This window comes from Amphiprion ocellaris, chromosome 9 (assembly GCF_022539595.1).
Source record: "Amphiprion ocellaris isolate individual 3 ecotype Okinawa chromosome 9, ASM2253959v1, whole genome shotgun sequence".
NCBI classification, from domain to species: Eukaryota; Metazoa; Chordata; class Actinopteri; family Pomacentridae; genus Amphiprion; species Amphiprion ocellaris.
This window is the reverse complement of record NC_072774.1, coordinates 19,065,169-19,080,145: the sequence shown is the minus strand read 5'-3', so window position 1 is coordinate 19,080,145 and position 14,977 is coordinate 19,065,169. Positions and strand designations below refer to the sequence as shown.

Below are 14,977 nucleotides of genomic sequence, written 5' to 3'. Positions count from 1 at the left end.
CCTTGCAGCTAGAAGATCCCTGGTTTGCATCCTGTCCTGGAATCTTTCTGCATGGAGTTTGCATGTTCTCCCTGTGCATGCGTGGGTTTTCTCCAGGTGCTCTGACTTCCTCCCACAGTCCTAAAACATGCCATGGTTACTTGGTGATTCTAAGTAACCCGGTTTCCCCCCAATGAGGATTAAGCAGTGTCTAGATAATGGATAAATGAGCATGGTTGTGACTCCTTTACCGCCAGTAACTGCATCAGTGTGCCGTGGCATAAAGATGTTATTGAGGTTGCTTTGAAAACAGCCTTTAGCTTGTCTGTATTCTAAGATTGAATGTTTCTCATCTTCTTCTTGGGGAAAAAAGAGGGGGAAAAAAGAGGTTCTACTGAGTTCAGACAGATGAGGTGCCTGAACAGTCAAGCACAGTAATATCATGGTCACAGCAAAATATTTGGTTGTAGTTTTGGCACTGTGGGCATCTCCATAAAGCTCGTCAGCAGATGGAAGCATGAAGCGCTTTAAAGTCTTTCAGTAGATGCCGTGTTGACTTTGGACTTGATTAAACATAGTGCCAAGGACATGGCACCTTAAATCATCACAGACTGGAAACTTCACACCGGTATTTAAACACGTTGCTATATGAGCCTCTCCACTCGTGTCCATTTCCAAATAAAATGCTTATTTCATCTGAAAAGAAGATTGAGCAACAGACCAGTTCTTTTCCCACTTAGTCCGGGTAAGACACCTCTGACATTGTCTCTGGTTCAGGCGTGACTTTATATAATGCAACAGTTGCAGGTTCTTTCCTGAAGACATTTGCTTTGTGGCTATTGTCACACTGAAACCAACCTCGGCCCAGTGCTTGTTCTTCAATCTACTTGTTTGCTGCTTGTGCACCTTTTCCCACCACACTTTTTCTTCCAATCAACTTTCTATTAACATTCCAACAGTCAGCCTTTTCTGCAATGACCTTCTGTGGCCGTCCGTTATGTGGAGGGTGATGATCGTCTTTTGGACAACTTTTAAGTTGCTTGCATGTCCTGAATTACACTGAGACATACACAGTATTATACTGTTGAATATGAATGTACTCAAAATCAAAATAAGATATTTTATTAGATGTCTTTTAGAACTTTTTTGAGCTGTTTCTAACTTCATTTTGTTTGTTTACCTCAGTGATGTTTTGAATTTGAATAATTAATGCTAGTTTGTTTTAGTTATGGGATGTAACTACGAAAAGGAGTTATACTATTCTATTAAAAATACAGCTTTGAAGTATTAAGTATTGCTACAGCTTTCTACTTCCACCTTTACATTTCAGAGAGAACTATTGCAATGTGATTGTTGATGCTACTTGTAAAAGATGCTAAACATATTGCACATTTCCTTAAAACGTGTGAAAAACTCAGGTCATTTCAGCTCATTTTAATAGATTTTGTAGTTCTAAAGCTGCTCTCTCATAATTCTCTTGAACATATCTTGAAAAGCGTTTTAAATAAAAATATATACTTTTAGGAGAATAAAGTTGTATTTACAGTAATACTATATTTAGTAAATAAAACAGCTCCAACTTGACTGGATCAAATTCAAATGTGTAATTGTTTATACTTCAAGTATAAATTAAAGCATAAAAAGGCCTAAATATATACTTCAGTTTTTAAAATGTTTTTGCTAATGATGCAGGACATACTCATAACATTCTCAACCTGTGGTGTTGAATAACCCCTTACCCAAGTAAAAAAATCTGGTGGGAAGAAAACATTCCTAAGATATAATTACAAATATTATCTAATTATAAATAACCATCTAAACAATCTGTTCTTTTAAAATGGAGCCTGCAGATGATTTAACATCACCATTCAAGATCACTGCCTCACAACATTTAGAAACAAAACAACCCCAAAAGGACATTTTGTAAAGTTTTATTCAAGAACATTTAGATCAACCATTGAAGTCAGAAAAGCTTTCTTTTCTCCTAACAGAAACATAACTTAACAGAACTTTTCATCAGATGACCAGGTTCACATCAAACATTTTTTTGGGATCTATGACATTTTTGACCTAATGACAGTATTTTTCTGTCTCATTTTAACTGACTAGACTTTATGTCAACATACAGTGTTTCAAAACATTTGGTAAGCAATTCTTTTATTAGTTCAATATTAAAATACAAGGAGATAAAAGTCAAAGCTCCTATTCTCCTGCAAATTTTAATATGCTTTAGCTGCCTCATAATTTTTAAAATTAGATTCAAAATCCAACTTGTTGGAAAGTGTCTATTATTCAGCAGTTTCAAATAAAAAACAACTTGATTAGACAAACTAAGAATGCCACGTCTACAAGATATGGACGGATTTTAAAATGGATATATAATGGATATGACTGAAAACAAAGTTCTGTTACATCAAGTGCAAGCCAAAACCAAAAACCTATAAATGACATTTGTAATATAAAACTTGGTAAAAAATACTTATTTAAAACTGTACAATCACCAAGTAGACAGAGTGAGCACATCAACCGTTCATTTGGCTTCAGCGGCATCGGCCTTTGGCTCCTGGGAAGAGAAAGTAAGACGGCAGCCACGTTATGTGCATTGCTTGTTTTGGCCATATGACAGTACATTCTTGTCTGCTGTGATCATCATCATGCTTCTATTTTCTCCCTTTCATTTCATTTTTGCTGGGTAGCTGCAAGTTTATATCCTTACAATACCACGTAAAGACAAAATGTTACAAACTTTGCTTTTGTAAATCATGTAATTGGTGGCAAATTGTAAAGACAAGTATTCATTTTTTATTGACAGGGATAAATGTACCAAGAAACCAACACTTCAGACTCTTAAAACCATATTCTAGATGTAGGTTTCTTAATTTTCTTTCACATTATTTTGACAGATTGCAGTTTTGTTTTAGTTTATCTTTTTACCTTTGTGCTCGAAAATGAACTATTGAAGCATTTGGATGAAGTTTAAAGAAAAAGTACAACACAAAATGCTTGCAAAAATAACATGCATACTGTGGAAACGCTGTGGAGGAAGCTCTTTCTCATTACAGTAACAAACCTCATTCTTGGTGTTCCCATTCTCAGCTGGTTTTTCCTTCTTTGCTTTGGACGCCTTCTACAAAATAAAATGACAATGACAAACTGATTAGAGCTCTCAGGATGGTGAACACGTATCACATGTTAAATAGATAAAACCATGTGGGCCAAAGGGATTTCCCCTTTTGCCCAGGAGAGAGGGTAATTTTGATCTCCTTTCAAGGAACCAAATCGGTTTCACATGTGACATACAGCTAACAGATAAGTTCCATACCTTTACGGTTCTCTTCTTCGCCTCCACTGGTGGTTTAGCAGGTTTCTGCAAAATAAAAAGAAATACAGTTAAAATTGTGACAATAGATAACACAATAAAAGAGAATGCTACTGTGAAAAATATATTCTTACATTTTACTATAACCACAATACCACAACCACAATTGGCAATAGTTTATGTTACTTATTCATGTCACAAATGGTAATATTTAGATTAAAATATTTTAGATAAATACAAAATGGTCAATTGTACAACTCAAATACACAGGTGACAGTGTACAAATATTTCAGTTTATACTAGTTTAAGTTATTCTTTGTGGAAAACTGTTATCAGGAAGCAGCCTACTCATGGATGAAGAACAAGAGCAAACATGAAGCAAAATTGCAATTGTTTAAAATAGGCTACTTAATTGTGTTTCTAAGGAACTTACCAGTGCCAGTCGTGCAGAGCATCTTCTCTATTGAAATGGAGCAGGAAAAAAAACTTTAATAAAACTACGGACTAGACTAGTTTGCATCAAGTAAGTTCAATATTTACAGCACTAGACAATGCCAGACAGCTTTCATCAAGTACCAACTGCAAATAAAAACAATATTTCATTACAATAACAAATAGCAAAAGACAGTTGTGGAAAGTTGTACAATGTTTTTGCAAAACAACAGCATCAATACAATATGAATAATATAAACAAATGAGTGATTACTGACAAACCTCAGAGGCCACAGTCTGAAAGATAAAGAACGACAAAAAAATACAATATTAAATTTATGAAGCAGAATTATTCATCACAACTCAAACAGCACAATCAAACAAAATGAACTGCAGTGTAATGATGTTGAAGACAAAATGTACTACCAGTATCTAAAAATAAATTTAGAGCCTCGCTCACTGTTGCTGATTTTGAAATTCACAAAGACCTTCCCGCGCATATTTGAATTCAAATTCGGGCTGTCCTGTCACCATGACACCGTCTTGGCGCCCTGACAGCTTCCTTTGTTTTGTATCACTGCGCGCCGACAGGCAGCTGTTGGGAAACTGATAAGATTATTACTTTGCTAATCTGTAGCTGCACAATAACTGCAGCTAAACGCAGGCCTGCAGAAGATATACGGAAACTGTAATTACATTTCTGTAGAGATTTGGTCGAATTTTTATTTAATAAAATATATATATATACCTTTTTGTATGTTTAGTATTTTAACAAGATCGCACCCTGCAACAGACTACACGCAAATTTAAATTAATCCTAATACAACAAAATACTCCTAATTTCGAAAAATTGCTTTTTAAAATATCGTATTGTACATCTTCTGATGCGCACTGATACACAGCAACGCACGCAGAGTTTATTTACGTCTATTGTTGGTCAAAACAACGTAGGTGACGAAGTATTAAGAGTCCTTAGATTTAACATGCTGGCACAAGCACGATTTTTCTTATTCAACACAGAGACAAACAAATCATGATGGGCACCTCCCCTCCCCCACTCCTTCCTCATATTTGGAGATTGTGCTGGAGTCTATTTTGGTGTCTAAATCACGCAACATTGCTGTTAGATGATCAAAATAATAAATTATGTACTCGCGCGGACGTGCTGGCTATAGAAACATTTACAGCGTGTATTGGAAAGTTTGCTGCTGCGTTTTAACCTGTCAATATTTTGCCCTGCCTACTTCCACAGAGGGAAATGACAGACGATGTTAGAAATTTTTCACAGCGCCATGTCAACGCTTGCACTTGACAGAGCTTAGGCGTTGGGTGACAAGTTGCCAATATGAACGTTACCATCGTATCTAATCGTTAAGGGATATTTTATGCGAAAATTAGAAACATGCGCTTTTATTTTCGACGAATGGGAGGATGCTTGTATAGATCTCCCCTATCATGCCGCCATTGCTCGACCGTTTGTTAGAGATGATGACGTTCCTCTGATGCAGAAATATCAAACGCAGCCTAACGTTCAACTTAAGTAACCAGCACGAAGCAAATGCGCAGACTGAAAATAAATCTAAATAAAAAGCTTACCTTCGCTTTGCCCATGTTGTTGGTTACAAATGACCAGAAAATTCACAAAAATACAGCCGTTAAACGGGCTTTTATCGAAGAGTCAACAGATAACAACTGACCCGTCGCAGTCTAAAATGGCGAATGTATAATGCAAACGAATGTTTTTGTAGTTTATACACCGAAATATAAGATCGAAACCGGTTCGAACCAGTTTTCCATTTCGACGTTTGTCATTGGACCCACACGTGTCATGTGACTCCATGGACCGCCCATTTGTTGAAGAGGGTAGGAAGCGGCTTGGAGGAATTCCCAGCAGAGCCGGAGGGAGGCGCTGTAGCGACACTTTCTGTTCGGGCGGTAATCGAGCAAACGTAGATAAAGGTAATAGCAGCTCCATTTTACTTCACTTCTTTCACACTGTTTATGGTATGAAGTGGACATTTCGTGCAAACAAACCTAACCATGACTAAATATTTAGGTACACATGCTAGTCGCATGGCACAACAAGTATAAAAGCACGGGGTTACTCAAGTACAAATTCGACAATTTTACTGTACTTTTACTTTGAGTATTTCCGTATCCTTCTGCGCCTCTCCATTTTAGAGAGCAATAGTGTACTTTGTACCCCTCTGCAATACAATTACCTCATACTATTTTCACACAAATCTGGTTTGTATGTTTGAGTTTGTATAGTCTTTATAAATGTTAGCTACCCAACAGTAAATGGAATAGTTAAAATTAGTCATACCTAGACAATATTGAAATGTTGCTTACATGTCAATGCATAAGTAAAGTTATTTCAGTAATATATAATTGATATATAATAAGCATTTTGACTTCTGATACTTTAAGTAAATTTTAATGCTCACATTATGTACTTAAAATATTAAATGCAGAACTTACTTTTCATATCATAGTGTTGCTTCTTTCACCAAATGTATCTCCATGCTTTTTCTACCACTATAGAAGTGATGCAAGATACTTAAAATTGCTTCTCAAAGACAATCACTTATTTTATTAATCTTGCCTACTGAGAAACATTTAAAGATGAAAAACTAGTCATTTGATTTAAGACATCTTGCATTTGGCATTAGAAATTAAAGACTGAGGATTTTTGCAAGAAATGTGCACCCTTTTTGTATTTCATGACAGACCTGTTAGTGTGGATATGTCTGCAAGGATCAGCACTATTCCTTTCACTTCTAGGCTGTCTGTTGCTTTGTTCAAGCAAGACTCATTGGATTGTGCATTACTGTCATATTCACGTTTTTTTCCTTCTAAAATGAACATTTATGCATGTTCTTGTCACCCCTCTGTTATAACTTATTTATATTTTATGCTAAGCTTGGTGTGTTTTTATCCTTTTCATCGTGACATTGTATTTCTGGGGAACAGACGGAGAGTTGACATGAATGTTAATTTTTCTTTTTCAAATTGATGAAAACCCATCAAACTTGATGGTGAAAAATGATTATTTCCTGGTTCATGCTGCATCACTAAGTCATAATATGACCAAAATGGTAATCATAAACAACATTACTTTGCCATATACAACAAATTTCTAACCAGTGGTGTATTAGTGAAGATGTACAATGCTTAAAAAGCAGTTAGCATTAGAAATTAATGTTTTGTCTAGTTGCAGAAAGACCCCATGAATCTGAATCAAACAGTAATTTGGTTTGCCCTGATGCTTGTACATCAGCAACTCAGAACTTGCGAATATCATGATTTCTTTGGAGCACAAGTTAAGACATTAGCTATCAATATATTAAGAGGGAGATGGAGGCAACTTAGACATGTTGTATGTAAATACAAAACAGTGAGCCACAAATCGTTTAATCATATCTGACATACACTAATCACTTTATTCTGTTAAAGAACGCTGGTCAAAATATAGTTATGTCATCAAGACCACACTCAACAAACAACACTTCTTTCGAACCTCAGCAAAAATGCAACACTGCACTGAGTTCTACGGATGACTGTTTTGGAAACATTTCCAAAAACAAGACACATAGCTTCTGCTCATTTAATTTGACCTTCCAATCAACGGCATGCATTTGACACACAATTTACACTATTATTTAACTGCATCTTGACCAGACATTTCCACATATTAGACTTCTTAAATCTACAATCATAAATATCACAATTATTCTACAGCCCCATAGGGGTAAAATTACCCTCTCGTCCTGTACAAATCAGTGACAAAATTAACCCATTCCCAGTCACTGTTTGCTCTTCCCATTTCCACAGAAGCCCTTTTGGGAAGAAGACAGGAGAGGGTTCTTCACCACTTCAACAGAGGATTTGTTCTTCCAAGCTCTCCTAGGCCAAGACAGGTTTGCTGCATAAGTCACTAAAGAAAGAGTTTCTCTTGTGCTTCAGGGCTTCAAGGAAGTCCTGAACTCGGTCTTCCCGGCAGGCGGTGTAGTGCAGCAGTGCCTCTTGTCTTCTCTGGGCATCGGCAGGCTTTCCATTCCCATGATGCTGCAGGTGCTCTGCTACACAGGCGCGATCTGCCTCCAGCTGCTGTAGGGCCTGATGCTCTCGATGGAGCTCTCTGGCTTTCTGTAATGCAACACACATCAAAACTCAGATTTGGTACATATAGATAGGAATTGCTTCAATCCCCAGTTAAAATCCAAAGTTGTTTTGGACAGTATTGTAGAAGTGTACTCAAATCCTGATATCCCCACACTCAACACACAGTATGAATTATATGTCTACAAATAATACTTAGAGTCATAACTGTGGTAGTAGCTAAACAAATGAATTTGACTGGGTTCAATACCAGTCATTAGTTACGTTTTCTGTGATAGTGAGCATTCTTATTACTTTATTATGCGCTTTTAAGATACTCAGACTGCTGCTTTCGTGCTGGCTGTCTGAATTTCTAATATACCCCTTGTAGACAATGCACACATTAAATAAAGGGCAAAAGCAGACCTAAAAAAATCACATACTGTGTTCAGATGTTGACACATGGCGAACACAAGTGAACTGCATTTGCTACACAGGAGTGTGAGGATCCTCACTAACACTGAGGAGACAATCATCAAAATATTGCTTTATAACACTCGAGTCTCAAAAATGAATGAATAGATTTGAAACGACCTCAAACAGCAATCATTATGACGTTCTCAAGACCTGTATTTATACAAAGCTACTGTAAGTCTAAGATGTTCTTGATTTCTACACCCTTTCCACTGCCGATTCACACATTGTGGATGCCAAAAAAATACTGTGCCTTGACCGAAGCCTTACCTGGATGGATTTGTGATTTAACTGATACTGCAGAATGGCTTCACACAGGTTCCAGAATGAGTACTCCGGCCACAGAACGGACTGAAACACTAAGCAGGAGTGGGAAGTCTGCAGAAATGAAAATCAATACAAGTCTTTAAAGAGAAGCTTTAAATGATGCCTTTACAGTTCACATTATACGCAATATAGTCTATTGGTTCAATACTGTCTGTCAGAAATTACACCACCTAAATTGGAGGTAATAATTGATTGTTAGAGGGATACAGCAACTTAGAAATATTGTATGTGCACAGAAATATCGGTGTTTCTCAGACAGAGCTTAAGATCTAATCGTTAATGGTTGTTATTAAGAGAGAAATATATATTACTGTTTTTTTTTAGCTACATTAAAGCAATTGAGTCAATTTAACTGTCATGAATAAGTTGTTAAAGTTGAATTTTTCTTGGTAAAACCACATGGTCATCTCTCATCTTTGATCACTGAAAAACGCAATGACACATAAATCACAGATTTGATTTTGTCAGCATCAACAGTTCTGGAGTCATGTCTACATGAAGTGATACCTTTGTTGAAAATAATGTTTGGAGGTAAATGGCTTGGGTAACATGACCTGAAATACAAGTCTAACTGCTAGGTTTACACGGCACTCTGCTTGAATTTCAAAGAAATTCTTACCCCAAACTTATAACGATGACTAAACACCGAAGCAAGTTTGTAAATGTATTACTTAAATGTTAATGCGATGTAGGAGCATGAGAAAGAAAACAATTCCTATCTACAAATACAGTTAGTTTTTCAAACAACCATTTCCATTCCTCACCTGCCAAAGAAGGAAGTCACTGAGGCGCACTTCTCCTGAGGTGCGGATGAGCAGGTCAGGATTGGGAGAGTTATTGCTGTACAAGCACTCACTTAGCAATGACTCTGAAACATCACTGAGCATCACAGAAATATGAACTGAATGTTAAAGCAATGTCTCCTCAGGTTGTGTTTCTATAAGTTATTCAGCATGTTATTTAATATTAACTAGATTTTTTCACAGCTGTCTTGTCTATCACTTACCTTGCTTTGATTAGACCCTGCTCCACTCCCCAAGCCATTTCCCTGACTGCATTGGTGATTTCATATCTCGATGTGTAGGCAAAGCACACGTTGAGAAAACATCTACAAAACAAGAATTTGCACTCTTGAGGTCCCTTATAATGTATATTATAACAAGGTATGGTAGTTTAATCACTAATGATGAGGCTAATAAAAGCATAAATGATTGAACATACTTATTGTGAGCCCTGGTTGTGACTACGGCTTTGGCAATAAGCTCCTGTAGATCAAGCGGCAGCATATTCAAGTCACCCAGGACCCGGATACAAACACCATGCTTTTCCAGATTGTCCCTAAGGGGCAGAGTAGAATGGCATTTAGAGGACAAGACAAAAACAAGAAAAACATTCAAACAAACATGGAGTACAGAAAGATTACTCAATTTTATGCATGACTGACGAAACGTGTCTGTCTGTATTTCGCTCCGAGAGATAAAGGTGTGAACACATATGAATTTCCACTCTATACACTTTTCCAAGAACAGTCTGTGGTGCAGTGTCTTGCTTAAAGGTAGCTTGTCACGTGCAAATGTTTATTTTAATAACACTAATCACACTTTATCAGAAAGAGTGATAAGTGTGATTTGTTGTGGTGGTGGTGACAGCATCACCATTATACTGTAACAAAGGTTAGACAGTTTGATCAGTATTATAAAAACACAGATCGGTATCATAAATGTTATTAGTGTCAGGACTAAATAAGATTATTCACAATATGCCACACTGGTACATTTAAAATATTGTCACATAATATATTTTTTAGACAAAACTATATTTTTAAAACTGTCTCAAATGCAAGCATTTGAACTCCTGAATTTAGTTACATGGTTCTGTGGGAACTATTCACAGACTAATGAGGAGCATCAAATGGCTGGTTTAGCTAACAAGCTACTACTAGATAGATGACCATAGGTTAATGTCCCAAAAGCAAAGATATAAGTCATCTATAAAATATTACTGCTTGTAGAACAGCATGGAGAAATACCTTGCAATGTCAGAAAAAGTCTCTTGGTCTTTCTGGAACTGTGGATTAAAACACTTCCACATTTGTTTTAAAATTCAACTCAAAAACAAAATTCAGCTGTTAACTGGTTTGAAAGTATTTGGCAAATGCACACAGCTAAAGACCAGAGTAAGTGTGCAATTTGATGCAAAACCCACAGGTGGAAACTTTATATTCTGGCATACTGAAATGGCAAAACAAAGTCAGTAGAAGCCAAAATAGCATTGGAAATAATTGACATTACGCACTCCTATTTATAAGTCAGCCTTTCTTCCTCTTGGCCATCAGTCCATAGTCTATCTTACTCAATGCCCAATTCAGCAATAAGTGTTTCTGTGTCAGTGTTGTAAACTGCTGTTGTGTCCAGCTGCACTCAAAGAGGTTTCAACATTTCCAGCCAGATCCCTGTGGATGTTTTGAAATCCGACCATACTGACATTGAAACAGCGACAGTGAACTCCAAAGACATTTGGGGAGAGAAGATCTGTCCCCCCAACTGGCTGGCAGCATTTAACAGATGGTGTTCAAAAATCCTTGTAAAGATTGGCTACTCATTATCTGTCTGAAGAAGACTAAAACTGAAACTTAAGTTTCAGTCTTGAAAAGACAACTATTCAACTATGCAGCTGTGCTTGAGGGCTGCATTTTGTTATGCTCAACTTTAAGAAAGCTGTGATTCAAATGATGTATCATATGATGTGTAATACGTGACTTGCGCCACATGCAACAGCAAAGTGGAAAGCTCAAATTGAAACTCACCGTTCTTCCAACAGCCTCTCAAATTTTTGCTTGGCCAGCTCCATCAGTCCATCCACTTCTTCTTTAGTGCGCTTAAAGTTCTCAATGCTGAAGGCATACACCGTCACCTCTGGGATGTTCAGATGTTTGCACCAGCGTAGTGTCTGATGTGGAAGAGACAATGGATTAGATATTAATGAGCAGTTTATTTACACCCAGATGGTAGTGGTTTCTTTAGTTCTAATGCAAACTCACTTCTGCCAGCTTGTTGAAGCCTTGCATATGTCCTTCTTGGCGTTCCATGTTTTTCTTACGTGCAAAGCGTCGATTACCATCCATGATGAAGGCCACATGCTTAGGCATGGGTCCCGCCTGGTAGATGCAATGCAAAACAAGGGAGCCAAAAGAGATGTGACTTGAGAAATAATTGAATTGAGTGACAGAAAACGTAACTGAATCAACAGACTTTAATAGATTAACCAATTCAAAAGACTAACATGTCTAATTCTAAAGTGAATATTGTTAAACCATCTGATATTTTAACCTCAACATATTTGTAAAGTTTGTTCTTTGATGTTAGAAATACTTGAAAGAATCTTCACACAGTAACTGCCCACTAGCTTTTCCCTCAGACATTTCAAGTGCATCTACTTGTCTTCATCAACAGATGAAAGCAGAAAATGAGACATCTCAATCCACTGATGACAACCGTGAGATGCAGTTAAAAGCTCTACAAAAAATTATTATATACATTTGTGTTTTGAACCATTTTCTAATCAGAACAAGTAATTTGAAGCTGAGAGCTCAGGGGAAATTGTGATGGGCACTTTGCGTGATTCATCAATTAGAGAGCATCGTCAGTTTGTGCCTTAAATCTATTACCAATCAAATGAAGCCAGTTTTCAGAAAATTAGATGTTTAAAAATCCCAGAAACTTGTTTAACCACATTGAGCACTCTGTAGATGATTTTCTGGCTCTTGAAACCATCTGGATAAGAAAAATATTCTGTCTGCAATCGGATAGAAAAGCAAACAAATCACATTTCAACTATATTTCTGATCCAGGTAGCTGGAAATGACATCTGCTTGTTTGGACGACAGATGAACAATATAAAAACAATGTTGTATGCAAATATATGTTACTACATATATCAACAAAGACATGGCATGCAGATTGAAAAAATGGATTCAGTTCCAGGTACTAAGTTGGTATAATTTCAGAGATTTATTATTTTGCAAATAGTCTGAAGAGCCGTTGAGGGTTCTGTTAATATCTCCAGAACTGCAGTATGAAGTGATTAATCTAGGGTTTCTTTTATTCGGTAAAACTGACGCTTAGATCAGTGACTGTAATGTAATAGCAGTAAATGAGAGGCACAAACGGAGGCTAAACAGAGCTATTTTGTTACAGACACTGGCTTACCTTTAGGACATTGGCAGAAATCTTTTCAAGCAGGTTTAAGTCACCTTCTTTTATCCACGACATTTTCAGGCTTCAAGCGAGCTGGAAATAGGTAATTAATAATATTTGAAACAGGTTCACGACTCTGCACCTTATAACCGATACAGTTTGCAGAAAAAAAATCCCTGAGTTGCTGTTATACAACCGGCAAACTCTAGTATAATAACGTTCCATTTTTAGAAATGTATCATTTGACAAGCAGTGACTGATGGATTCCACCGTTAACTGCCTGCCGGGCTCACGAGACATGCAATGAACTAAACTGCTATGAGGCTAAAAAAAGCACAAACCCTGTCACACATCGTCCAGAAAACACAAACTCTTGTTAGAAATTGCTTCATTCATTCAAAATATGGAAGCACAAGCTGTTCTACTCACAAAACTGCAATGGTTTTATCACATTTCACAGACCTTCCAACTCACAGCTTTTACGATGACGACCTCTTCCGCATTAGAGTCAAGTGACGTATGCCCATGGTGACGACTTCCTGTCAGCGGTTAGCAGATTTTCAAAACATGAGGATGGACGCTTTGCTGACACATTGCAGTATTTGATTAAATAAATAAAATAACTGTGATAGCCTGGAGAAAAACCTTTAATAGGAAAGGTATGATCTTCGCAACATTTGCTGGAGTAAAAGTAAAAATAAAACAATGGACAAAACTGTAGTACAAGTACAACACATGGATTAAAAATCACACTTAAGCAAAAGTTCAGAAGAACTATAAGCAACATGTGTTTACAATAACAAATGTCATCGTTATCATTATTTAAAATTCTCATATATTACAATGTTGTAATTCCTCTGTGGACAGTATATTTTCAATGCAGGTATTTTTTTTTGGATGATTTTGTTGATCTTTAAATGGCATTGCAATTATTTTACTGGTGTGATGAAATTAAAAGAAATACTTATTTTGATGTAATGTTAATATATTAATATTAATTAAAAATCTGTGATTTTCAGTACTTTATTGAATTTCTGATACAGGCTAACTAGCAGACTTTATCTTAAACTAATAATATTATACTGTACTTGCTCGTTGCGACACTAGTTAGCTAGCTTGAATTCCTCACTATTGTAAGCTAAGCATCCCTGTTGATTGGTGATTTGACATTGTTTTTATACATGGAATTTAAGTTTTACTGATAATAACGTTATAGTAAAGTTATGGCTTTTGTCTTAGACCCATCAGTTCTGAATTAATTGGCAGCTACCAGTTTGTCTAAAACAAAATCAAAAATTATGTTGTCATGTGTTTTCTACTATTTGCTGTTAAGGCCAGAGCAACATCAAGATTTAGTTAAACTTAAGTTATAACTATGCCTAAGTAACAAGGTACAATATTTCCTTCAACAAAACAATGAAATTAACGTTTAGAGTGACAAGGGAAATGCTAAAAAACAACCTTCAAACCTACAGTGCTTACATAAATGTACTTATACTTTCCACTACTGACAAACTCATTTATTATGAGCCAGACCAACTAGCTGTCTATGTTTAATATTACAGTGAATTTCAAAAGTATGCAAAAAATAAAGGGTTCAAAGATAAATAAATACATAAAATTATTATTAAACTGATTTACTTTATATACAATTTCGGTCAAAGTTTTCGAACACCCCAATTTTCCTTTTTTTTTGTTGGAAATTATGCATTAATGTCTCATTGTACTCTAAAATGAAAGCGTAGAACAAATAAACAAATGAAGTTTAAAAAAAAAATAAAAAATTTAGAAAACAAAATGTATTGTAAATTTTTGACTCATCCCATGTTTTCAAGCTTACCATCTGGTTCTTTTTTCCTAAGGTAGTTCTGGCATAGCTTAGACTTATGCTTTGTTATGCATTGTTATCTTGCTGTGGGATGAACCCCTGACCAACTATATACCAGAGGGTACTGCATGGTGCTGCAGAATGCTGTGATAGCTGTGTTGGTTCAGGGTACCTCTCACTCTGTACTGACCTTGGCAGCAAAACAGCCCCAGACCATCATGCTTCCTCCTCCATGTTTGACAGTTGATGTCACACTCTGAGGAATCATCCTTTTTCCTACTCGACGATGTATAAAAATCCTGCATGATCAACCAAAGATTT

General features: G+C 36.4%; 1 protein-coding gene and 1 long non-coding RNA gene across 5 annotated transcripts; both read right to left on the bottom strand.

Annotated features, from left to right (window-relative positions):
- Positions 1 to 1,894: 1,894 nt before the first annotated feature.
- Positions 1,895 to 5,523, bottom strand: LOC111578587 (uncharacterized). The gene is made up of 6 exons (XR_002747001.3): positions 5,327 to 5,523; positions 4,013 to 4,027; positions 3,732 to 3,758; positions 3,302 to 3,346; positions 3,050 to 3,106; positions 1,895 to 2,542 (listed from the first exon to the last, which is right to left on the bottom strand). It is a non-coding gene; the product is annotated as an uncharacterized LOC111578587 (long non-coding RNA).
- Positions 5,524 to 7,139: 1,616 nt separating this feature from the next.
- dhdds (dehydrodolichyl diphosphate synthase) lies at positions 7,140 to 13,369 on the bottom strand. 4 transcript variants are annotated; one of them, XM_023285475.3, is made up of 9 exons: positions 13,303 to 13,369; positions 12,841 to 12,921; positions 11,673 to 11,789; positions 11,439 to 11,581; positions 9,854 to 9,970; positions 9,639 to 9,740; positions 9,397 to 9,511; positions 8,576 to 8,683; positions 7,140 to 7,879 (listed from the first exon to the last, which is right to left on the bottom strand). In XM_023285475.3, exons 2-9 carry the CDS (start codon positions 12,901 to 12,903, stop codon positions 7,637 to 7,639), a joined length of 1,008 nt encoding a protein of 335 aa, XP_023141243.1. In that variant the 5' UTR covers positions 12,904 to 12,921; positions 13,303 to 13,369; the 3' UTR covers positions 7,140 to 7,636. The 4 variants fall into 4 exon arrangements, with proteins under 4 accessions (XP_023141243.1, XP_023141242.1, XP_023141241.1 ...); XM_023285474.3 differs by having other exon boundaries at positions 13,291 to 13,361; XM_023285473.3 differs by having other exon boundaries at positions 13,258 to 13,335.
- Positions 13,370 to 14,977: the final 1,608 nt, after the last annotated feature.